The following is a 24,425-nucleotide window of genomic DNA, read 5'->3' as shown; positions in this document are numbered from 1 at the left end:
TGTAGAGAGCTTTAGAGATGGGAACTCATGCTCTGCATTCCAAGCCTGGCAAGGAGCGCCAGTTGCAAAACACTGGTCCCTAAATTTCTGCTGGCCAGCCCCTCAAGGTGATGATACAGAATCTTCATGTACCTGCGTAGTTGAGGCTAATTTCCACTCATGCCAGGGGACAACTGGAAACCCAGGGATTTCAGAGCCAGAAGGTGGCTGTGTCTATTCAACTTCAAGCTCCCATTTCCTGTTTCCTTTCCTCAGTCTCCTTTTCTTCTACTTTCTCCCCTTGTTAGCCTCATAACCAGGACTCCTGAAACAATAGTGAACCCCTCCACATTTACATGCCCCCCAAAAAGGACAAGACACACAGGAAATATTCCTTTTCTAAATCAATACAATTTCTCAAATTTATTTATTTTTTCTTAAAGAAGTACTTCTAATCTCTGTCAAAAGGGAAGTGAGTAAAGGTACCCCCTCCCTTGTAAACACTGAAATACAGATCTGGGAAACCAGGATCGACACACACAAAAAGTGCATTTTACAAAATATCAACTAAAATATATTTTACATGGATTATGCTTCCATTGAAATTCTACCAGCTGCATTTTCATGTTCGAAAAAATATTTCCACATCTAAGAGATTTCAAAAGCATTTAAGATCTGGGCAGCAGTTCCAAGCCTCCTGGGAGGAGGGCCTTATCTCCTCTTCTGTAGGTGAGTCTGGGCTCCTTGGCACCACCCTACAATGAGCAGGCTCCAAAGGGGGCCAGTGCCACTCCACCAACCTCTCACTACCTCACCTTCCCAGACTGATGCCTTCTTCCAAAGAGCTTATTCAATTCAAGAAGATCCAAGTCTCTTAAGGTTTGGGACCTGGCTTCTAAAACACAAATCATCGTTGAGGCCTCCAGCCCTGACCAATCAGAAGCAATCTATCATCTAAGGATGAAGACCCAGACTTGGGGTTGCCAAGGCGGTATCCTCAAAATTCACTATCACCTCCCATTGTAGCCTGTGCCAAACTGTCCTTACCCCTACCTCCTCAGACCGCTGAACCTGTATCTCTTCACTCTAGGGGAGGACCCAGCTGCTTTCCATAGCACATGCCCTGGGGACATGCCCTTGTGTTAGTGCTCAGCTAGCAGGCTCCCAGCACCAGCCCCAAACCACATAGTATCCTCCCCCACCCCCATGCTCCTCTTTGGTACAAACAGGAAATAACCAGGCCTCCAAACCCTCAGAGAGCCCAGGTCCAGTCCAAGCAAGGACGACAGGGGGCTGAGTGTCCTGATCAATCTACTCTGGCGGGGAGCATGAGGTGAGAACAGTCTCTGGGCAACAGGAACAAACTAAAAATGCAGGTCCTTAGCTCCTGGAGTGAGTGGCTGCAGCTCAGCAGGTCAGTGGACTGATACAGTGTTGATTCTCGCTGGGATGAAAATTAGTGCAATCTACAAAAGACTAGGGTAAGGGGTGGCAGGGCAGGGGGAGCCACAGCACTCCTTTGGTTTGATTTCAGGTGGGTGTGGCTTGAAGAGTCATGTGTGAAGTTCTGCAAGAGGTTTCCCAGAACCTCCAAGTATAAGGCAAGAGGAAAAATCTTCAACAAATCAGGTAGCAATTTTCCTTGCCCCCTGCCCCCCACCCTCTCCCAGCACTCATCTGCTCTCCCAGACATGACAAACCCCATGTTGACCAATATTCTGGGAATCCAGACCTGCTGGGTGGCTCTCAATGGGAAGCTGACAGGAGGCTGACTCCCACAGGTGGGCCACAACTCTGACTGTGAGGGCCAGGTCAACTTGTGCCAGCACCAGTGGCTATGCAGGGGTAAAGGAGGAAAGCCAGGGAAAAGCCTTGAGTCCAGGAAGAGGGAGTCAATGCTCTGGAAGCCAGAGTTGGGCTCTCTTGCCTCACTGGAACAAGCCAGAGCTGTGCTAGAATCTGGAGAGCCTGGTCCCAGGCTGATAGGGAAGCAGCAGGTCACAGTGGGTGAGGTAAAGCTGGCTCCTGTTCCCCTTGGAAGGCCTGGGGGAGGCTAGAAAAGGGCCGGGTGGGCTGGTTCTGGAAGGACCTTACCCCTCCACTTTGACCCTGTCCTTCCTTGGCCCATGTCCCTCAGGCTTGGTCCAACTTCAGGGAAGACTGATTCTTCGGGAGTCTCCACCCAGGGGTCCACAGATGGGTAACCCAGGCCAAGCTGAGGGCTCTGATGCCATTCTTATATCCTGGCCTTCCTTCCTCCCACAGGGCCCAGAACCTATAGGGACCCCTGCCCTCCCTCCCCCCCCAAGAGAACCACAGGCCAGCAACCTGTGGTCCCTTAACCAAGTGCTGTGCTTCAAGCAGTGCCTCTGCCCTGGGCCCCACTTGCCCAAAGTTAGCCCCAGTGTGAGCATGAGGAGCTACTGGGGGTTCTTGAGGATGCGGCCATGGCGGAAGTCATAGACATGGCGGCAAAGGAACACCAGCTCAGGGTCCGTGTCCTCCGGCACTGTGCGGTGTGGTGGGGTGGAGTAGTCTGCAGATGGGGGCACCAGTGCTGTCTTTCGGCTAGGAAGGCCCTCACCTCGGCGCTTGGCCATGGCACAGAATCTGCAGTGACAGATTTGCTATCTTTAGCACAGTCACCTTTTCAGGACAACCAATACCTTCCCCACCCTACCCGGGGAGCTAGGAATGCTCTGTCCCCAAGGTAATGCTGTCTCCACTCCTATACGAGGCTTTGCTCACTCTGCCAACCTCCAGTTCATCCTGGCTCCTGGAGAGCTATACCTGCCAGGGTTTCCTTCCCAAACACCTCCCAGGGTTCCTAGTTTTTCCTCCCCCAAAAATGTCACCCCCAGTTCTGCTAATTCAGTACAATTTGTTAACGGGGGGGGGAAAAAAAAAGGTGTTAAACTGGGCATGGTGGCACAAAGCCCTTATTCCCAGTACTTGGGAAGCAGAGGCAGGTAGATCTTTATGAGTTTAAGGCCAGCCTGGTCTACATAGTTCCAGGCCAGCTGGGGCTACAGGGAGACCCTGTCTCAAAAAATAAAGAATAATAATTTTAATAAAGTGATAGAGACAAGTTGTAAGGAAGAACATTCTGAGCCAGTGAGATTGGACTCAGTGCAGAAAATGGAAAATGATTTCCCTGGGAACTCTATGTAGTTGCCCAAACAGCCCTAGTGAGTCTGAGGGGAGGGGCCAGATAAGGGGGGCAGGGCACTACTTACCTGCAGTACTCTGCAAAGGTCAGCACATAGCATTTCTCTTCGATGCACGCCACGCTATTCTGGTCCTGATGTCGTGATGCAAAAACTTCATTCTGCAAAGGCTCAAGGGGAGAGAGGAGCGGGTTGGTTACAGGGTCTAGAAAGAGGCACCTAATTCCAGGAACAAGGCAGGCAGCACTCCTCTGGAGGAGTGACCTGAGCTGATGCCAGCAAGCCAGTGAGCTTCCCCAGAACTCAGTCTAACCTAAATCGTGACCCCTGTCTGCCACCCCCTGCCCTAGAGAAGGAAATTCCTGTAAAGGTAAAGGAAATAAAAGGTCACCTTGTAGGCACACAGCTCAGTGGAGAGCTTGGAGCTGTTGAAAAACAAGGTGTTATGTGCAGCTCCACCCCATGGTCCTGTTGCCAGGACACACCTACTCACTTCCATTGCGGCATGTCCCCTTCCCATCATTCCCTCTAGAATATAAGTTGGGGTAGTGTCTGGGAGAGGCTACACCCCCCCAGGGACTTGCTGATTCCCTCCCTATGCCATGTCTTAGTGCCACAGTGTGTCCTTCTGAGATCTTAACCCCTTCCCATTCCTGCCAGGGAGCTCACCTCATGCATGCTGGGACTACGGCCTCCCTGTAAGTGCTCAGGCCTGTAATACCACAGGAGGCTCATCATCAGTTCTCCTAGGGGGATGGGAGAAAGCAACAGAAGAGGTCATGGCTGGAGCTGGCCACTCTGCTTAAGACAGGCTGATTACCTGCCCTAGGGGCCTGTCCAACCTCAGCTCCTGGCCCAACCCTACAGGCTTTGGCCCCTGCCTAAGGCTAAGCATTCAGCAGCCTGGAATGCTGTTAAGCATGGAGAGATGGGTGGGAAGTCACTGATGGATGAGGCAGGCGACAGGTGCTCAGATTTGGTGGCTAGCAAGGTGAATGTACAGATTCAACCCAAGCCACAAGGTCAGTGCAGCTTCTGTATCAAGACAGATGCCAGCTGAGGGGAAGGCAGACTGGTGGAGACTCATACCAGGCGGAACTCTAGGCAGGAGCCAACAAGAGTACCTGGCAAAGGTAGCTGCCCCTTGGGTTCCCAGCCTGAGGGGCAGGTACCTGACTCAGGGTTCTCCCAGAGGGCAGAGATCTTAGCCACATAAGGTGTGGACGTCTTTCTTGGGCCCGACTTAAGGAGGACAGTGTCACGGACTCGGATTGTCTCTCCATGTCGCTCAACTGCTTGGTAGCTCTTTCGGATAGCAGGTTCTGGTTCATCCTAGACAACAAACCAAGGACACAAACAAGCTTTCAGGGCCAGAATCAGAATGAGGATGGAGGGAAGGGAATAATACCCACTCTATGATTTCATCAGGGCAGTTAATCCACTAAGCATATCCTCATGCTGGGTCCTCCTCTCCAAGCCTGGCTTTCAGGATGGGGATAAGGAACCTCTATGCTTAGAGAAGAAACATGGAGCTAGTTCTCTAGGCTCATTTCAGTACTGGCTCTTGCTCCCTAATGGGACAGTCTGGGTTTGAATCCTTAAATTGCTATTTATGTGGCATAGCCTTGGGTAAGTTATCTGACCTATCACTAAGCTTCAGTTTCCTCATCCGTAAAAGGGGGATAATTATAGGACCGTGGGGTACAAATCAAATAGGGTAGTGGTGAGGATTAAAGGGGATAAAGTATGCAAAGTGCTTAGCTTAGTTCTAGCATCAAATTTTAGAAGTGTTCAATGCATTTTAGTTGACATTCTTTTCTCTAGCCCAGATATTCTTCTATCACTTAACTTTCTCTGTCCATCTCAACTTCCCCTATACATACTTATCCAAAAAGATCTCCAGAGTCTTCCGTTTTACAGTGAAGAATGGAAGACAGAGTGAGCAGGGATGAGAGGTAGAAGACACACAGGTCACTGAGAGTTAGTGACATGGAAACCAGGGCATATGGTATAGGGCTGGTGATATAGGATCAGTAGGAGTTTAGGAAATGGACTTGGTCAACATGATTGGTTCCTGAAGTATAAGTGAACTGGAGTGCCTCACTGCCTCTCAGAGTAGCCAGACTCATATTATTGCATGCCCTGTGTCCCTGCTACCCCCACCCTCCCTCTTCCCATCTGTTAAGAGCTGGCACTACTTACCAAGACATACACTGCCTTCTCACAGGCAGCACCTACAGGCACCCAGCCGTTAGTGCGGCGGCGACGTCGCCGACGAGGGCGTGGGCGCTGGGCACGTGTCTGCTTGGGGTGGCTGGGTCTTCGGGCAGCCTTGCTTCTCACAGTGTGCCTGCAGCTGGAGCCTGTGCGCAGACCCGACTTGGAACCACTAGGAGGCTTGGCACTCTGAGGGCATGCCCGGGCTACTGTCTGGGGCTCTGAGGTGGGTGTTTGAAGATGGGGGATGGGCTCTGCTGCAGGTGGCACACTGGGCACAGGGCATCCCAAGAGGGGGTGGGCAGGCGAGGCTGGGTGGCCAGCTTCTGGGAGAGGAAATTCCAGCTGGCCCAGGGATCTGCAGCCTTCTAGAAAAAGGAGAGTGGGTTAAGGCAGGTATAGATAAGCTGCAACCCCTTTAGCCATCTACTTTCAGATCCCTTGCCTATCTTAGTTTCAAAGGCACAACTCAAAGACCAGTGAGGTGACAGGTGGGACAAGGGTCTTTCTTGACTCTGGAGACTGGCCAGCAGACATTTCCATTTCCCTTCTAACTGAAAGGAGCAATAGCAAAAAAGCTTTGTTAGTTCTGACTTAGCTACTTCAGGGTTTTCACAGTACAGAGCAAGAGTTCTGGAGTGAGACAGACCAGGATGTGAGTCCAGCCCCACACCTACCACTTACCAGCCATGTGACCTCAGGCAAGTCACTCTGCTCCTCTGTGCAATGTTAAGTGGTGCTGATGAGTATTACACAGAATTTCCTGTTTTCTTCATGAACAAATTAATTTATTTCACCCTTATAACAACTAATAATGCCACTTTACAATTGAGGAAACAGACACAGCAGCAGTTCCTGGCTTGTCCCAGTCATGTAGAAAGTATGTGGGGGAGAACACTGAACTCCAGGCAGTTTGGCTCCAGAGTCTGCCTAATTATATGCCTTGTGACCTCCTGTATGTAAAGAACTGAGAATAGTGCTGGCACATGGTACTTTCTGATGGTCTTATTATTAGGGTGAGGGGTAAGAGTCTACATTTAGACAGTGACACAAAAGAGGGAAAGCCCAAGAGTCTTAAGACTCCAATTCATGCTAGACCCTCATACAACCAGTCTGGCCAGAGCCAAGTGGTCTATAAAGTTGTTTTATAGACCCCTACATGAAGGGGTATAGGGAGAATAGGAGTTCGGAGAAGGCCCAGCCCTCACTTCCCCTGCAGCAGGGCAGACCTGCTGGTCAGGATGGCTCCAGTCCCTTCATTTCTACCCAGAAACTGGATACAGCAGCCTGGACAGACAGGTACAGACAGTCTCAGGCTGTCTTACCAGCTAAGCATGATCCACTCAGGTGTGTGGCTCGTACTAGGGAAGGCAGACAACAAACGTGTGGGCACTGATCCTACTGCAGCCGTACCAGTGAGCACTGATAATCTGTTCTTGCGCATGCTCACCCTGCCCACACCTGGGTGTCCACAAGATGTCATGTCTGGGTACCTCTCTTTTTCTTCAAAGCCTTTACAGCCAGGGCAAAACTGGCCTACTACACCTGGCACCACCTCCTGAACCCCTAACCATTAACCTTCCTATGACTGCTGAACTCAGCCAGCATGCAGACGGTCTGGGGTCCTACAACATGAAGAATACTAGGTGGAACATGGGCAGGACAAAACAGAAGGGACATGGGAATGGCTTGGTAAAAACCCTAGTTTCTTTCTTTTTTCTTTAATCCCCTAGGACTGGGGACTGAACCTAGGCCTTCATACATGCTAGCTAAGCAACCTTTTCTTTTCTTTTTTTTTTTGTCTTTTTTGAGATAGGGTTTCCCTATAGCCCCTGCTGACCTGGAACTCACTATGTAGACCAGGCTGGCCTCAAACTCATAGATATCCTCCTGCCTCTACCTCCTGAGTACTGGGACTAAAGGTGTGCACCATCATGCCCAGCTATGCTAAGCACCCTTTTCATTACTGAGCCCCCAGCCCTTCTTCTTCTATTTTTGTTTGTTTGAGACAGGGTCTCACTTTGCAACCCTGACTAGAGTTGAACTCAATCCTCCTGCCTTGGTTTTTCAAGCAGCTGAGATTATAGGGCTGTACCAGTAGGACCCACAAAGCCCTAGTATCTATCTAAGAGTCTGAAAATGGGAATTGCAAAGTGAGAGAAGAGACCCTTTGGCCCCCTCTTACCAGAGGCAATGCTAGATAACTGCTAAGCCAAGAAATCTCACTGATAGCCTGGGCAAAGCAAACCATAAGAGCTAAGCATGGAGCTCTTTCCTGGGATTGTTCCAAGGCCTAGGACATTGTCTAAGTGAGTCAAGTCCTCCCTTCCAGGTAGTAGTTAGACTCAATGGAGCCCCTGTTAGAGCTACAGCTCAGCTTCTTGGGATGTCATTTTTTTTTCTTTCTTTTCTTCTGGAACTCACCATGTAGACCAGGCTGGCCTTGAACTCAGAGATCTGCCTGCCTCTGCCTCCCAAGAGCTCCACCACCCGGCTGGGATGTCATTTCTTAAAGACTCCCTAGCACACCCTATGCCCGTTTCCGAAGGCTTACCTGCTGCAAAAGGCATTTTGTAGGGGCAGCCGCCACAGGTAGTGCCAATGTGGGTCAGAGACAAAGGCAATACTCCACAGAAGCTGTAGCTGTTCACTCCAGTGTCCTCACTAGAGCAGTAGCGAGATGAGCTCCAAGGAGGATGCTGGAAAGGGATGCCTGAGGGCACTGAGCTTGGGGCCATAAGGAGCCCCTCGTTAGGGGATGCCATTGGAGACAACTTGCCCTCTGGAAGCATGGGACAAGGAGAGTAGCCTCCACACTGCAGTCCATCTTGGCCACAGTACAGGTAGAAGCTGCCTAGTGCAGTGAGCTCAGGCCCTCCACACAGGCCACTATAGTCGGCAGGGTTGCCAGGCATCGGCAGGGGGGACAGCTGAGGTGCAGGGAAAGAGGGCTGATGCAGTTCCTGCTTGGGGGCAGGTGACTCCTCACCTGGACGCCCAGGCTCTGGCTTCAGGGCTGCTTGCCCACCCATCAGCACAGGCAGATGAGGGCGAAGCCCTAAGGGGTTCTTTAGAGCTTTGACTGGTGGCTGGTAAGGTGGTTTGACGGATGGCCCACCAGGAGTAGCAGATGGCCAAGGCTCATCAAGTTGCTCTTGCCAGCTAGGGGGCCCTGCAGCCTCCCCAGAGCCAGCCCCCTGCCGGGCCTTGGGACAGTTCTTTCCATTAACCTTGGCCCACTTTGGCCGCAGGATCTTGGGTGCCAGGGACTCAGTGGAACGCCCATCTGCTTCTGCCTGGGCACGAGAAGGTCGAAGAGGTAGCTCCCGCTCCTGGCTGAGTTTCAAGAAGGCAGCTGCGTTCAGGCTAGCCAGTCTCTTGGGAGCTAGATCTCCATCTCGGCGGGCACCCTCATCTGGGGTTGGCTCCGGGGACAGGTCCCGACTTCCTTCTCCGAGGTCTCCCAGCCGAGGTCGCTTTTTGGAGGAGGACCAGCCCCCAGTGGTGCGGTCCCGGCTCCGGTGGGGGTCTCCCCCTCGGCTTCGCCGGGTGCCTGTCAGGCTGCTGGTGTCCTCCCGTTCCAGCAGCAGGTTATTGAGAGCCTCTGCATTGAGGGAGGCCAGGCGCCGCTTGCGGGGTTGCACAAGACCAGTGTCCTCACTGGATGGGGTGGGGCTAGGAGGCTTGGGCAGGTCAGGGGGCAGTTCATCAGCTTCATCTGCACTTCGTGGACCAGCCACATTTTCCAGGCGAGTCAGCAGCACTTTGCAGGCTTTGGGCTTCTCTGGAACCAGTGAGCGCTTACGTAATGGGTAGTTTTTGCGGCGCCCTGTGAGGTGCCCAGGGCTCTCTGGCATGCTTGGCTCCACATCCTCAGCGCCCTGCTCCATATTGCTATCTTCCATCTGCAGGGGCTCCTGACGGCCAGTGGGGCCAGAACTCAGCATGGGAAGGGACTTCCTCCGAGTGTGTGTCATGGAGTCCCTCCAACCTGCAGGACGAAGGTAGGCAATGAGAAGAGACAGCCCCTGCCAGCTTTTTCCTCCACTGAGGCCCACCCAGCCTCACCTGTAGTAACTCTGGATCATTCCTACTCTTGTCTCCAGCCTGGATTTTCCTGGGACTTGCTTTCCATAATGCAAGGGTTCATGTGAACAGGCTACCAGTAGCTGTGCAAGGACTGGTCCCTCCACTCTCCTTTTAGCACAGACTCCTTATGAATTAAGACCCTGAAAATCCTGAAGAGTGATGTAGACATCAGTGCTAAGGCACAGGAGGAGCTGAAGGCAAAGCTCAGAAGACTTTACTGGTTTTCCTCCTACCAGACATTCAAGTCACAGCCAGGATGGGGTGTAGTTGGTTAGGAGCCTTTCAGAAATACTGCCAAAGTACTACTACCTCCTACCTTAACTCAAGGCTTTTGAGGTTGGCCACAGGAGGATAAAGAGGTAGACAGACAGGAATTAAGTCAAGGAACCTGCTTGCTGAGCAGGGAAGAAGGGCAAGTCCATCCTGTGAGGACCTTCTTCCTGGTATATAAAGCTAAAGAACCACAACTGGATTTTGTTGGAAAAGCCCTAAGAAGAGTAAGGCCTAACTGATAAGCCCATGGCTGGGGAGACCTGAGTGAGCCCTAGGAGGCAGTTCCATTTAATTTGGTTCATATTCAAAAGGATGTTAGTCAGGCTAGGATCAGAACTAGCACAGAGACTAACTGGTGATTTACCAAATCTTGCCCTGTCCCTCAGTTCTTTTCCTTGGCGGGTAGATGTCAAGCGGTGGGCAGGAAGGGGTAGGGTAGAGGGGAGTCTCAGAAGTCCTAGCATTCCTCAGCTCAGATGCCCATGAGAAGGCATGATTTTCTAACTTTGGCTTGGTAGATGTCTCCTACTATATACTCAGGGGCAGCCTGAGCCCCAGTTCTAAATAAAAGGTCAAAGCTGGCTGGGCTGCACAGCCAGCACTTCTACCAAGGCACTGCAGAACAGCAGGGTGGGGGAATGGCCAGACTACTGAGCTGTTCACCCCCTACCTACTCTCCAAAAGCAAAAGTGCTGCCAAATGAGGTGTTAGACCCTGCCGGCTCTTCACCAGGCACCCCTGGGGATCCCTCCCCACCCAGCATGCTCAGCCTTTCGGCAGCTTATTCTCTCCACTGTTGTTATTCACCCTCACAATACTGGGAACCAGGAGCAGGGTTTGCCTGGGATTTAACCCTGAAAATACCAAATCTGAGGATTTCCAGGGATTGCCAAATTTTTCCCAGTTAGTTCCTGTGGCCTTGGACCAGTGGCTGGGATCACTTGGTGCCTTCTCTCCACAGACATGCTGTACTAGCAGAGAAAAGGTGCTGAGAAAACTCGGCTGAGAGCAGTGTGGGCAATTCTCACAGGGAAAGGACTTGGAAAACTGGAAAGGGGAGGCAATGGGCCAGGTTTTACTTGGGCCACATGTGGGGACTTGTCACTGTCCAGAGACCAGACCCCAGGCACAAGAGAGTCATAGAAGGCAAATCCATTCATTCCTGAGGCACAAACAGAACTCCTAAAAATCCGAGGCATCTGCTAGACTCCATGAGTCTCTTTTGCTTTGAATCAGTGGCTACTGTCCTTGACTGCTCAATATGCTTGCTAGCAACGCCTCTTACTCTCAAAAGCATCCCAATTGCAGACAATTCACAGTCCCTTTTCTCAAACCAGGGAACCCTGTGCCAGCAGCACCACCCTGATCATATCTGTATTTCCATGCAAAGTCAAGTCCCACTTCCCCATCCCCAAGGAGCTTAGAGAGGGAGGAGTGAACAGACTGTGCAGCTGAACATGGGCTAAAGCCCCTCAAGGCTCTAAGTTGCCAGAGCAGCTGGGCCTGGGAATGGCTGGGGGCCAAGGCTGAGGTCACTTGGGCCTGTGGCCTTTGAGGACGTGGACACCAAGTACAGAGCAAAGGGTGGGGAACCACTGGGTAGCTAGGGAAGAGAATGGCTTGTTCCCTGGCTACCTAATGGAGGCTGGCCACGTGGGTGGGTTGATTGTCCTGGGACACCTGCCCCCTCACTCAAGTCTTTCCCTCTTGGTATACAAATGTCCTAAGCAGAGAGAGGTGGGAAGGAGAGGCAGTGCCTTGACAACTTTCAGGAGCCTGTTCCCAGGGCCTGAGAGTATTCCCTGTAGAGGTGGTTTTACTTTAACCTCCCATTCAGTACTCCTGTCCCTCAGGGACACCCACTGCCCCAGAGGTTGAACATCTGGGAAGACCTCTAAATCAGAGGAGTACAAGTCCCATTTCCAAGTCAAGCACAAGTTCCTCCTGCTACCCCGCCATCCCCCTTAGGCCAAATATCCTGTCACCTGCTAAAAACACCATCAAAAGCCATTGCAAAACAACCTCCAGCTTTCATGTGGTACCTCCAATGGCTGTCTTGAGAAGAGCCTGGGGTCTCTGCTGCCAGCCTCCTGTACTTGGATATGAGGAACACTGTTGAGTCATCCTTTGAAGCACCTGTGAGAACCTCAGCAGCAGCTTTTCCCTGGGGTGGGGCTGGGTGGAGGGGCTTGCAGCTTCCCAGGAAAGCAGTAGCCTTGGCCCCTATCCAGGATGATGGGTCTTCCTGCTGGCCATCTCACTTAGAATAGTTCAACCAGGAACTTGCAACCACTCTGCCAAGGGATAAGGCTGGGTTCCCTCAGCACTGGTCTCTGGGAAGCCTTGTCCCAGCACAGGTAATCCAGGTCCCTTGACAGACAGTTCCTGGGAGGGACTCCCCACGGCAGATTACCTCTCACCTAGCCAGTATCAAGGAAGTTCTCATTGGAGAAAACCAGTCTGACTGTCATCAGCTCTAAACACTGCCTTCAGGACAGTGGCTGGCCAGAGGGCCTCTAGGCCAAAGACCCCATAGGTTGAAACCCCAAATCCCACAAGCATATGCCAAAATCCAAGTAAGCCATCACCATCCCAGGTACATCAAAGGCTTAAAATTGAGGGGATCTGTCAGGGTAAGACCAGGCTTCAGTGTGACTCATCTGCCCAGGGCTAGAAGTTATTACCAGAGGCAGAAAGGATGAGCTGTCCTATCTTTTGCCCACAGACTACCATACCACCCTGACTAATGCAGGTAGATTACATGCAGGGTGCTATGTGCCCAGCTGAAGGCACCAGCAAGAGAAGTCAGAGACCTGGGCTGCAGCCAAAAATGAGAAAATGGGGGCAGGCAGCTAAAGGGCAGGTCACAGTACAAATCACTCCCATAAGTAGGGTCTGGCCCTGGGCAGAAAAAGTCCTTAGAATTGACTCTTGCTGTCTACTCACTACCTAGTGCCCCAATACTCAGGGTCTCAGAACTGGGACTGTACCCAACAGTCTTTTCCAACCTCTGTTACTCTACTTGAAAGTATGCTTTGTTTTTGTGACAGTAGAGTACTCAGGGGTCTTAAGTAAGGGCAGACTTGGTGGGACATGGCCTCAGCCACATCCCTCCAATTATAACTAAAGTCACATAACTAGGCTGAGTAAGTAAGCACTCCCCCCACCACCATGTTCTCTCTTGGAATAACCTCTTCCACTCACAAAAGGAGTAACATTTGTCAGGAACACTAGGTTTCTTGAGTCTTCTTCTTATCAAAGAAGAAAAGCAGCAAGAACACAAAGACAAAGTCTCCCTTTCATTTAAATTTAGTTGATGCTACTTCATGGGAAAAAGTTGAAGCTGTGCCCAGGACAGCTTGGGTGGGAAATGGTCTCCTCGTGTACTTATGAGAATCCAAACAAACATGTAGCCTGAACCTGAACTCTCTGCTCTGTCACTATTCTGTCAAGGGCACCAAATGTCTACCCCAAGGAAAGATGACAACACTATTCTCTTCCCCTTGTGGAGCCAGTATGGGGTGAATGGGGGCAAGGTCAGAAACTTTGTCCCAACATGCCCTGAACAACACCTCCATGCCTCAAAACACTCAAAAGACAAGTTCCTAGGCCAGGGATGGCACATTCCTTTAGTCCCAGAACTCAGAAGGCAAAGGAAGGAGGATCTTTGTGTGTTCAAAGCTAGTCTGCTGCTGTACAGTGAGTTCTAGGCCAGCTGGGCTACATAGTGAGACTATGCCTTAAAAGAAAAAAAAAAAAAAAATAAATTTCCGAGAAACCAAAGGCAGAGCCCGGGTCAGGGTGGGCAAAAAAGCATGAGTTTAACCTGCTCAAGCATCAAAAAAAAAAAAAAAAAGATAAGTTCCTGAGAAGCCAAGGGCAGAGCCAGGCTCAGGATGGCCAGAATAGCATGTGTTTAACCTGCTCAAGCATCGGACTGGGGCTTTACTATAGGCACTCACAAAGACCTTAAAGGCTCAGGGTCAAGGCTATATGACCCTCCAATCACAGGCACTGCCCATTAAGAGAACAGTGCTTTGGCTAGCAGCCCTGCCAATTCAGCCTCACTTGCTGCAGGTACTCGATTCACCTTGTAACCATGCTGAATAGTGGAAACAGCTGCACAGGAAAGAAAGCATTGAGCACAAAGAACTGACCTGGTCCATCTGGACATAGGCTGGTTTTTGACTGTCCTTAAGTCTGGCATCTATCTGAGGAACCACACCTGCCATCCAGAGGTACCAATCCTGCCTATGAGATCACACCTGCTCCTTCCTCATATGTCTGGAACCCCAGAGAGGCAGAATGAATGGCTGTATAGGAAAGGTTCACACCAATTCCATGCATGCCAGCCCAACCTTACAACCAGGTCCTACCTTATCAATTCTGACCATCCTAGCATGAAGGTTAAAAGGCCAAGCCTTTAGTCTGAGAGTTTAGAACCCAGGCTTCCAGCTCCACAGCCAAAGCCAGCCACATCGCCCCCCTTCCTGTAACTGTAAAGACACACACACACACGTGTGTGTGTGTGTGTGTGTGTGTGTGTGTGTGTGTGTGTTCTAACTTGGGCTATAAATTCCCTTGTCTGTTAGAAATGAAAGTTTAGGACAGTAACAGCAGAGATGGTAGGCTCTTCTCACATGGTCAGAAACTGTCAATGCCCTGGCCTATAGGCAAGGCCCTTCCTACAGTAGGGGCTGACGATGGAGTATAGAGAGACTTTCACATTACAGATCCCTGAGCAAAGGCAGTGGGTAGAGAGCACTGTGCTTTAGTCCTATCAGTTTTCCATTTTACTGACAAATTGGCACAAAACTGACAAATTAGAAGGTAATCAGTCACATACAATACCAACTAGTCTTTAGGGGCTTTCTTTAAACTTTAAACATTTACTCTGTGTGTGCGCGCACATGTATCACAGAGCACATGTGGAGGTCAGAGGAGAACTTTCAGAAATTGGCTCTCTCCTTCCACCGAGTAGCTTCTAGCAAATGCTTCTCTGCCCACTGAGCCATATTGTTTTCCCTAGGAGATTTCTTTAAAGTCCCATGCCCACACCTTAGGCAAGTTGCCCTTCCCCAGATCTTTCTGGGGTGCACAGCTGTGAGAACCCAAAGCCTCCAGTGGTCATGCCAGGTGACCTTTGCCCATTCAGCCATTTGTTGCTCCAACCCCCACCCCCAAGTCCACACAGTGGAGGTGAGACCCTAACAGGACTGGAAACAGCTGGCCTGGAACTCCCTACATAGACCAGATTGAACTTGAACTCACAGAGATCCATCTGCCTCTGTCTCCCGAGTGCTGGGACTAAAGGCATGTGCCACCACGCCCAGCTCCTTGCTTTCTTTTTTAAAGCAAGATTGTTTTAAGGACTAAGTAACATCCAGCAGAGTGCCTGGTATACAGCAGGTACTCAATATAAGCCCATTCTTTTTCCCCTACAAGCACCTGGCTAAGGGCTGGAAAAAATTACAAGATAGATAGTGGAGCATGGGCTAGCGGAACACAGGGTGAGATGGCATGACAAGGTTGTGATGGAACACACAGGAACTTGGCTTCAAGCTCTGCAGTGGGCAGGTCAGATTTATCAAATGTTATACTGAGGGCCTACTACACACCAGGTATACAGTGCTAACAAAAGCCCAGCAGGAAAGGCAGAACTCTGAGAAATTCCTTTCTAAGTACTAGGATGCAGAAAGGGGTCAGAGACAAAGGCTGAAGTCTTAGGAAAGCTGACAAATGAAACTTTCCCCAGACTCAGCCTTGTAGGCTCCATGGAGGATTACTTCCCAGGTGATGGCACAGGATCTCCAGACCAGGCTCCTTCAGACTCCACTATCCATAGGCCATACTGACTAGGCTAGGCCATCAGAAGCAAATCTACACCTAGGCCAGGACCCGTTTGTTCTGAGTAGCTAACATTTTTGGACAAAGATGACAGATGTGGGTATAGGACCCCCGCAAAGCTCAGCAATGGTCCCTCAGCAAGGCAGGAGAAAACCTTGTGCTGCTCATATATCATTACTCAAAAACCATTCCATAGCTCACCAATTCGCTCTTGCTATGCGCATATGCCTAGGAATAGCAAAGGATGTGTGTTGGTTCAGTCACTAGGACAGTGCTATAGATGGAATGCAGCGGTAGAAAACTTGCCTAGCATGTCCAAAGCCTTGGGCTCGATCCCCAATATTAGTAAAAAAAAAAATTATTTTTCTGAGGCAGGATCTCCCTTGTAGCCCTAACTGACCTAGAACTTACTATGTAGACCAGGTTGGCCTTGAACTCATAGAGAGAGCTGCCTGCCTCTGCCTCTCCAGTGCTGGGATCACAGGTGTGCACCACCACACCCAGAGGGAGGAAGAAAATTTTAAGTCGGGCTCAGTGACTCAGGAGTTCCAAGCCAGCCTAGGGCATAGTGAAACCCCAGATTTCTAAAATGGCTTGCCAAGAATAGACATGCTACCACCAGTCCTGAACAGAAGTAGCCCACCAGATCATGAGGGGAGCTCTGCCCCAGACATCCCAGCAGAGAACTAACCTCTTGAATGAGGCAGCCAATGAAGAACAAGACCCAAGGCCAAGCTTTCCAAACACTCCACTAAGAGAATCACAAGGCAGACCCCAATGCTACCTCAATAGGTTGTAAGCAGGTTGCAGCCTTGGGGGAAGAGTCAGTTGGGCTCTGACTCCCTTACTACTAAATTTCATCACAAGGTTTAACTAGCTGCTCACTCACTAGCCTGACTCACAAGGATTGAAAATCCTTTACTCAAAATGCTTAGAACTCTCCAAAGTATTTTAGATTGCTGAGGGTTTGCTTTAAAATATATATGTATATTATTATTTTATATGCATGAGTATATTGCCTGAATATATTAAATGCATCCATGTCATGCAATGCCTAGAGGTCAGAAGAGGGTGTCATTTCCCCTGAAACTGGAGTTATGGATCGTTGTTAGCTGTCACATGGGTGCTGGGATTTTTAACCAGGGTGCTCTGCAAGAGCAGTCAGTGCTTTTCACTGAGCCAGTCCCTGCTTTAAAAAAAAAAAAAAAAAAAAGAACATGTACATATACTTTACCAATTATGTATCTGAAATCCAAAAATCTAAAATTGGAAATATTCACAAATCTAAAAGGAAATGCTCCCAAATCTGAAACTTTTCAGGCGAGATCCAAGGATTTCAAATTTTCAGACTGAGGATGCCTAATCTAACATTTCTATCCTAGACTAGCAGTTATCTACTTGCAGCCCAGAAAAAGAGCCCTCTGACCACTGACTTCTCCCTCATTCCCAGGTGTTCATTCAAATTAATCCACAGTCAATAAATTCACTTATATTTATTCGACTTTTTCATGACCATCTTTTTTTCTTTCCCAATTTGCCTAGCTATCTCAGGAAAACACTGCTTGCTACGTGCAAACCCATTAGTGAATAAATGTAGTGCTAGGAACACTTAAGACAAAGAATGCTGGAGATGGGCTGGGGATCTAGCTCAGTTGGTATAATGTTAGCTTAGCATTCAGGAAGCAATGGGTTTGTTACTCAGCACCATAGAAAATCAGGCACAGTAGTGCACATCTGTAATCCCAGCACTCGGGAAGTAAAGGAGGATCAAAAATTCAAGGTCACCCTTGGCTCCTTGGTAAATCTGAGCCAGTCTGGGATGCATGAGACCATGTCTTAATACAAAACAAGATAGGAAAGTGGAATCAGCAGCAAGAACCAGAATAAACATGATCAGTTCCCAAGTCCAAGTTTCCTAAGTGGGCAGCCGCAGTGGGAACTTGAATCACCAGAGGCTCCTATTTTAACAAGATTGCTACTCTGTGTTCTATGTACCCAGTTCCACCCAATGGCCATCAAATCTATTCTCGCAACAGTCCTGGGAGGCAGCTGGTATCTTATCCTCAGGAGAAGGAAACAGGTACAAAGAATTTTGTTTCTCTTGTTGCTAATTTTTAAGGCCATGGAGATGGCTCTGTAAATAAAGATGCTTGCTGCTAAACCTGATAATCTGAGTTCAATTCCCTAGAACCCACATAGTGGAAGGAGAGAACTGACTGCTACAAGTTGTCTTCTGACCTCTAATATCACCTACCCCCAAAATAAATAAATATATTTAAAAAACAAAAGACCTTGCCACATACTGTTATAAGTAAGGGCAGAGGCAGGGTATCCAGGTGTGTGTCTCAGAGCCCACATTTCCATGCTATCTCTCTCTGGCTAGAGCCTCACAGGATAGCTGCTGGGTCACAGACCAATATTCCAGATAACTTGCATGCTGTTTCGTTTTTTCCCCTGTTAATTACTGCCATTACAACATATCAGTAATTTTTCTTGATTTTTCACCACAAAGGAACTGAAGATGTGCCCCATTTAGATGATATCTAGGGGCTGGAGAGATGGCTCAGTGGTTAAGAGCACCCATTACTCTTCCAGAAGACCTGGGATCAGTTCCCAGCACCCACATGGCAGCTAACACCCACCCATAACTCCAGTTCCAGTGGATTCCAAGCCCATTTCCGGCTTCCATAGGCACCAGGCATGCACATGGTGCACTTACATACATGCAAGCAAAACACTCATGCACATAAAATAAAAATGAATAAAATTTTTTAAGTTTAAAAAATAAATGATATCTGAGGGCTAGGCAAGGGGAGCATAAAACTTACAGAATTGTTTATACAGTAGATGTGGTGATATACACCTATAATCCCAGCACTCAAGAAATTGAGGCAGAAGATGGGGAGTTCCAGGCTAGAATGGGCTTCAGAGAGCCTGCTTCAAAATAAAGAGAAAATAAATTCTATACAAAAGTTGGCTCAAAGTTCCCAATAAACTCTTAAATGTAATTTGAAACAAACCCATCTTAGGACCTAGAAAGTGGTGAGCACTTCAGAGAGAGCTTGTACTGATTTTACAGTAAATCCAGAAAATAGCCTATAATGTTTTCCCTAAGTGTCTATGCAAATCTCTCATCCTAAGTGAAATCCTGTTCCCCTGGGCTAGACTGCAGTGGAGGGTGAAAATGGACCATCACAAGTGCAGACAGCCACCTTAACTTGCAGGCATAGTAACTGCTCTTGGCTTCTTCTTTGGAGTAGGTAATCTCTAGTACTTCCAGTTTTCGCTAAAGATCATTTTTTCCCTTTATACAATTCTTTTCTACTTTCTGAGGAATTATGAGCCCCTATAGGAACAAAGCAGGAGATATTCCTCAAGGCTAAGAAACACCCAGGTACCCCTAACTATATTGGAAATGTAGCTCTACTCTTCTGACATACTTGTCAGGACCTCCTGGCATCAAGTGGTACCCTAATAATAACTTTCCTAAAATCCTCTAACAAGTAAGAATTTACTTTTAAAACACCTGGCCACATGGAAAAGTGATAAACTGTGTTATTCCTGAACATTTTGGGAAGTGGCTACAACTGAAGAAGGGTCTAAATATGGTCTAAGAGAGTGTGGCTCTCCTGTGGCAGGAAAAAAAAAAAAGGCCTGATGGAGGCAAAGAGACACTAGATCCATCCCTTAAGCCAAAGCCAGGGCGTCAGCACATCTATTCTCCCCAAATCCCATAGAAAAGGAAGTGATGCAAGAGAAAAATTATTAGACCCAAGTCCTTGGTACTGATATCATTAACTTTAAAAAGCCACTTGCCTTTTCATTCAAGTTAACTTGGTTATGGTGCCTTGAAAGTTCTAATTCACAAAGTCAGGCTGAGAGACAAACCCATATTTCCTCCTTGGTGGATAAGGGCTGCAAAGGATTTCAAGGGCAATGCTTGGGGGAGGTTGGGGCAAAGGGGTTAACTACTACAGTGAGTGAGGTAAATAACCATCCTTTATTTCCCTGCTGGGCAAAGAGGAATTTGATGACCACTGCTTTGGTACACCAAGTCTTAGATGTGACCACACTCTGGGGCCTGTTTACCAAACACAGTAGCCTCTGACCCCCAGCACAGTAGCCTCTGACCCCCAGCTTCACACCAAGTTGCCTGGGGTAGGACACCCACACCACCACTGGGACCCCAGGACTTGGCAGCCCTGAGCAGGATGTTTGGAGTCCACGGTTCCATTTCTTCCTTGGCCTCTATTAGCCATTTTACTAGCTCATTAGTGGCAAAACCAGGAGGTGGGCTAGAGAAATAAAAAGAAACTGAAATTCAAACCAGGATTTCATCACCCAAGATCTCCCTGGGCCTGACCTGGGGAGGTCTAAACTGCCTAAGGGGTCAGGAGCTGCAGAACCTAAGTTCTCTAGGTGTTAGGAGCCTATGCTTCTAATCTTCATGAGTTCTTGACTACATATAGTATTTTACATCTTTTCAGGGTTAAAAGTCACTGATCTAGCCCATCAAGACAAGGCCAGACCAGCAGTCCTAGAGCACTAGGACTGCCCTCAGAACAATAGCACACTATCTTCACACTCTCCCTGCCTCTCCAAAGTCCCCAGCACAAAGGAAGTAAGCACTGCCAGACTATGCTAGAAAGTTCCCATAAATACTTGGGCTGGGGTAATACTGCTTATGTAAAATGTTTCCCCATTGAGAGATGCTGCTTTATTTACATTCTTCACAACCCATTCATAAAAAGGAGGCCCTTTAATGTCAGGGGCTGTTCGTATAATGCTCCATAAACTCAGCAGCTTCGGGTGGCAGCCATAGTTCAACACAGGGTACTTTTCAACTCTGAAGATTTTTTTTTTCCTCCTTAACAACTTACCTTGCAACAGGGCACTGAGGACAGATGTTGTCTGAGAAAGACCAGGAAGAAAACAAGATAAAATGAAAACATGCAAGTCCTCTTAGATGCTGAGATGGAGAGGTGAGGAATAAAAATAATTATCACATTTTAATTGAACCCCCAATTTGAAGTGGATATACTAGGAAACTGAATTCCTTCCAGGTCTACTGAAATTTCCTTTTAGGAGGAGCAAATGCCCCCCAATTCATGCCTCTAAGTACTAGAGGGGGTATGGAAGGTATTTTCTGTATCCCAAAAGGAAAAAAAAGAGAGAAAGGCTCATTCTGGATTTTAATTTGCATCAAGGATGAATAGATAAAAAGGTGTTTTCTCTCCTGAACAGATCAGTTCCAAAGCTACTGGCTCCAAGAGGGGTAGAATTTGCTCAGGGTGAAGAAACTTAGGCAATCCTCATGGAAAGGGGAAGGAGTGCATCCAGGATGCATAGTGAAAACAGTGCGAGCAGATAAGGAAAGCACCCAGGAGAGGCATTGGGAGGTGGCTTTTCTGCTACAGTAAAGGAGGAGAGAAGTAGTAGGATTTTTTTTTTTTTTAATTGACAGGGGAGCGGTCTACATTGCTATGGCAACTGTGAGGGGTGGCCTTCCCAATTGGAAGGGAAATGTTGGTCCATTAATCACCAAACTGGGGCACAAAAGAGAGGTCTGGGGGAAAGAGGATGGATACAGAATATGTTTTTTCACTGTCTAGCTTCAAACAAGTCACCAATCTTCTTTCCCATTTCCCCATGATTCAGGCTTGATGGTGAGCACAAACCAAGTTCTGAGTGGGTTAGAATGGTAGCATTCCTTAATGATAGGTCCAACATGGGGCACTCTGAGCCCCCAAAGTCAGTAAAAACACTTCATATAAAATGAACCCTGACTATGGGTTTTAAAGGACTGACCAGGATTATTTTTCTTTCCTGTTCTCTGAATAGTGTTTTCTCCTTCATTTACACCCAGATGAAAAGAGATAAAACATATGGATTCATTTAGCATGGACAACAAGCAAATTGCAAAAGAACTGCAAAGCTGGGTAGAGAGTGGCTTCGTGGGACAGGAGGAAAACAGGATTACAGCCCTTTTCCAATTCCTGTCTTTATGGTGTCATGTGAACAATCTACAGAACTGACTCTTCACCAGCAGATGTACCAGAAACAGCAGCTAAACAGCCCATACTAGAGCCCCACAAACATACCCTACTTACATACCTTTGACAGAAAAGGTTAGAGATACCCACAAGGACTGACTCCATACTGAACACTTCTAGAGAAGCCAAAGATTTCCCTTCTATTCCCACTAACTACATTTATCCATTCAACAAAAATGACGTACACAGTGCCAGGAGGAATACTGGACTAGTCACACGAACACACACAGGTTTAACTCATTATTATAATATCTGTCCTTCAACTTCCACTGGGCACAGTGGCGCCCGCCATTAATTTTAGAACCTTTAATTCCAGCAGAGGCAGAGGCAGAGGCAGGTAGAGCTCTGTGAGATTGAGGCCAGCCTGGTCTACATAGCAAGTTCCATGACAGTTGGGGCTACAGGGAGACTGTCTCAAAAAAATCAAAGACCAAAACCACCCCCCAAAATACAAAAACTTCCAACCTACAATAACACTCAAGATACTATGCTCAAAAATCCATTGTTACCAGCTACTAGCCTGAACAACAGCGAGACAATGGGCAAGCAGGAGGAAAGTAAAGGGTAGGAGCCAGGCGCAAAGGGCAGGGAGACAAGTCTGGATGGCATGACCAGTGAATAGCCTCAGGGACTTCAGGAAAAAGGGAGCTACCACAATCTAATGAGTAAGGAAGTGAATAGTGGAAGGGGTGCTTTGGGAAGGATGATCTGGTAGCTGTGTATAGACTGGATCAGAAAGGCTAGAGGAAGCAGGAAGAAAAAATGAGGCAATGACAACACAAGACTTGACACAGGAATGACAGAGTAACAAAAATGAAAAGAGCAAACCAAAACTGGCATGGTGCTGCACACCTGTAATCCCAGCACTCAAGAGGCAGAGGCAGGAGGATTCTGCGAGTTCCAGATCAGCATGGGCTATGAACTCCAGGCCAGCCAAGGTTATAGAGTAAGATCTTGGAAAGGGAGAGGGAGAAAGAAAATAAAGAAAACACACCTCATTAATGTCTCAACTCCCCAGAGCCAGCCCTCTTAAACACTGATCTGATTGGCATGGGTCCCTGCCAGGTAAGAGCCCTATCATAGAGGAAAATGTTACTTTGGCAACTCCCTTTCATATTCCAGCACCCAGACCAGATCACCCTTATGCCTGCCACCAATATAAGTCACATACATACAGTACAACCCCGCTGAAAGAAAAGATTCTTCAGCCTTCTCTAGATTTTAGATATACAATTAAATTCTCTCAAACTTCAGTCTCTTGACTGAAGTAATACCCCATTTCCCCACAAGCCTCAACTCTATCAGGCCAGGGTCTAGACCCTCCTGGGGAGAGAGATGGGGGTGGTATGACAGAAAGCTGCCCTACTACTCCTCTGGCAGATAGGCAGCTTTCTCTGGGTGGTCTTACATTCAACCACAGCTGAGTGCAGCTCCTGACTGACCCCACTGGTGTACCACTCCAAGGCAGATTTTCTCAGCAAAAGGCCATGCTCTCAGCTGTCTCAGCCCAATTCTCTCCTCTCTTCCTGTTCCCAACATGGTCACATGAGAGGAGAAAAGGGATCCGGGTGGATTTTCACAAATAGGTAAACAGCATATAGCCTAGAGCTAGTCACTGGTGGGGATAGAGGCATGCAGTCCTTAAGCCAGTGAAGTCCTAAGTGTCCAAGGACAGTGATGTCCCGAGGACACGTGGTCCCTCTGAGCTTTTTTCTTTTTTTAGAAGGTATGGAGGTGAAGAAGGTAATGTCTCAGGTGGCACAAAAGAGAACTGGAAACCTTGTTTTATCTCGTCATCAAATTTCTGCCTGGATTTATGGACTCAAGCTTCTTCTTTCCCTATGTGGGTACCTTCTTGACTAAGGAAAACTGCTGCAGGCAGTAGCAGAGACACGGCCGGAGCACACTGGGGGTGTGTGCATGGTGGTGGTGGTGGTGGTGTGTGTGGGGTCCCTTAGCCCTGATTCAAGTAGTCTTCTGTGCTCTTAAGACTGCCGACAATGGGCCACTAGGAGACATCCCAGGTGGAGTTAAACCTCTGCCTGAAGGCAGACTTACTGAAACCCCTTCATTGCTAACAATCTCTGCTGGCCTCCCTGAATCTACCAGCCCCTTCGCCACCGGTCCGGGCACACAGTGCACACACCCCCACCCCTGCCCCTCCGCCTTGGCTAAGTCGACCCCACTCTTCCCAGAGCCTCGAGGCGATCCAGCAACGAGCCCAGAGCCAGTGCCGCAGCTCCTCCCGGCGGACGCCCCGGCCCCCGCAGTCCCTAGGGCAGAGTCCGGCCCCGTCGCCCGCCCCTTGGGGTGGGTGCCCCGGACTCGCTCCCCTCCCCGTTGCCACTACCTGCGCCCGCTCGGGCGCCGCCTTTGTCCGGCTCTTCACCGCCGAGCGGGCCCGTGGGGCCCGACCTGACCCGGCCCCCGGGGAGGAGAGGCTGCGGGGCTGGCAGGGCAGAACCAGGCCGGGCCCAGAGCTCGGGGTCTTGCTGTCACTTGGAGCCGGTCTGACAACTTCGACTCCCCCCGCCCCACCTCGCACTCGGCCGCCGCCCCGCACTGTCCCCACCGGGCCTCCCGCGGCCCACACTCGCTTTTCGAACCGGTCCCCTTCCGTCTTCGGCGCCTCCCTTCCTCCAGCCCGATCCGATCGGGTCTACACTACCCTCACCCCGGCGCAGCCCCCATCCCTCCTGCCCCCCCCCACCAATAACCGGTCAGCTCCCAACGCGGGAGGGCGCCCCGCACCCCGAGCGGCGATCCCGCGGCGACGCCCCCCCCCGGCCGCGGCCCCTTG

At 49.2% G+C, this 24,425-nt stretch overlaps 1 protein-coding gene across 7 annotated transcripts in view; it reads right to left on the bottom strand.

Annotated features, from left to right (window-relative positions):
• Positions 1-370: 370 nt before the first annotated feature.
• The window catches only part of Bahd1 (bromo adjacent homology domain containing 1), a 25,946-nt gene continuing 1,891 nt past the window's right edge, over positions 371-24,425 (bottom strand). For 2 of the 7 annotated variants that reach the window (XM_029570238.1, XM_029570237.1), the window contains exons 2-8: positions 9,432-9,601; positions 7,918-9,354; positions 5,349-5,731; positions 4,319-4,478; positions 3,816-3,892; positions 3,216-3,316; positions 371-2,589 (exon numbers count right to left, since the gene is read on the bottom strand). In XM_029570238.1, the coding sequence (XP_029426098.1) occupies positions 2,400-2,589; positions 3,216-3,316; positions 3,816-3,892; positions 4,319-4,478; positions 5,349-5,731; positions 7,918-9,340 (2,334 nt within the window). In that variant the 5' untranslated portion in view covers positions 9,341-9,354; positions 9,432-9,601 and the 3' untranslated portion in view covers positions 371-2,399. Of the gene's footprint in view, positions 2,590-3,215; positions 3,317-3,815; positions 3,893-4,318; positions 4,479-5,348; positions 5,732-7,917; positions 9,355-9,431; positions 9,602-11,767; positions 11,788-24,425 lie in introns of those variants that run through there. The other 5 variants (XM_017801595.2, XM_008846755.2, XM_008846759.3 and 2 more) reach the window with 4 other exon arrangements.

The sequence above is a fragment of the Nannospalax galili genome, unplaced genomic scaffold (genome assembly GCF_000622305.1).
Source record: "Nannospalax galili isolate Female #2095 unplaced genomic scaffold, S.galili_v1.0 scaffold342, whole genome shotgun sequence".
Taxonomy (NCBI): Eukaryota; Metazoa; Chordata; class Mammalia; order Rodentia; family Spalacidae; genus Nannospalax; species Nannospalax galili.
The sequence above is the reverse complement of the archived record's forward strand: the minus strand, read 5'-3'. Positions and strand labels throughout refer to the sequence as shown.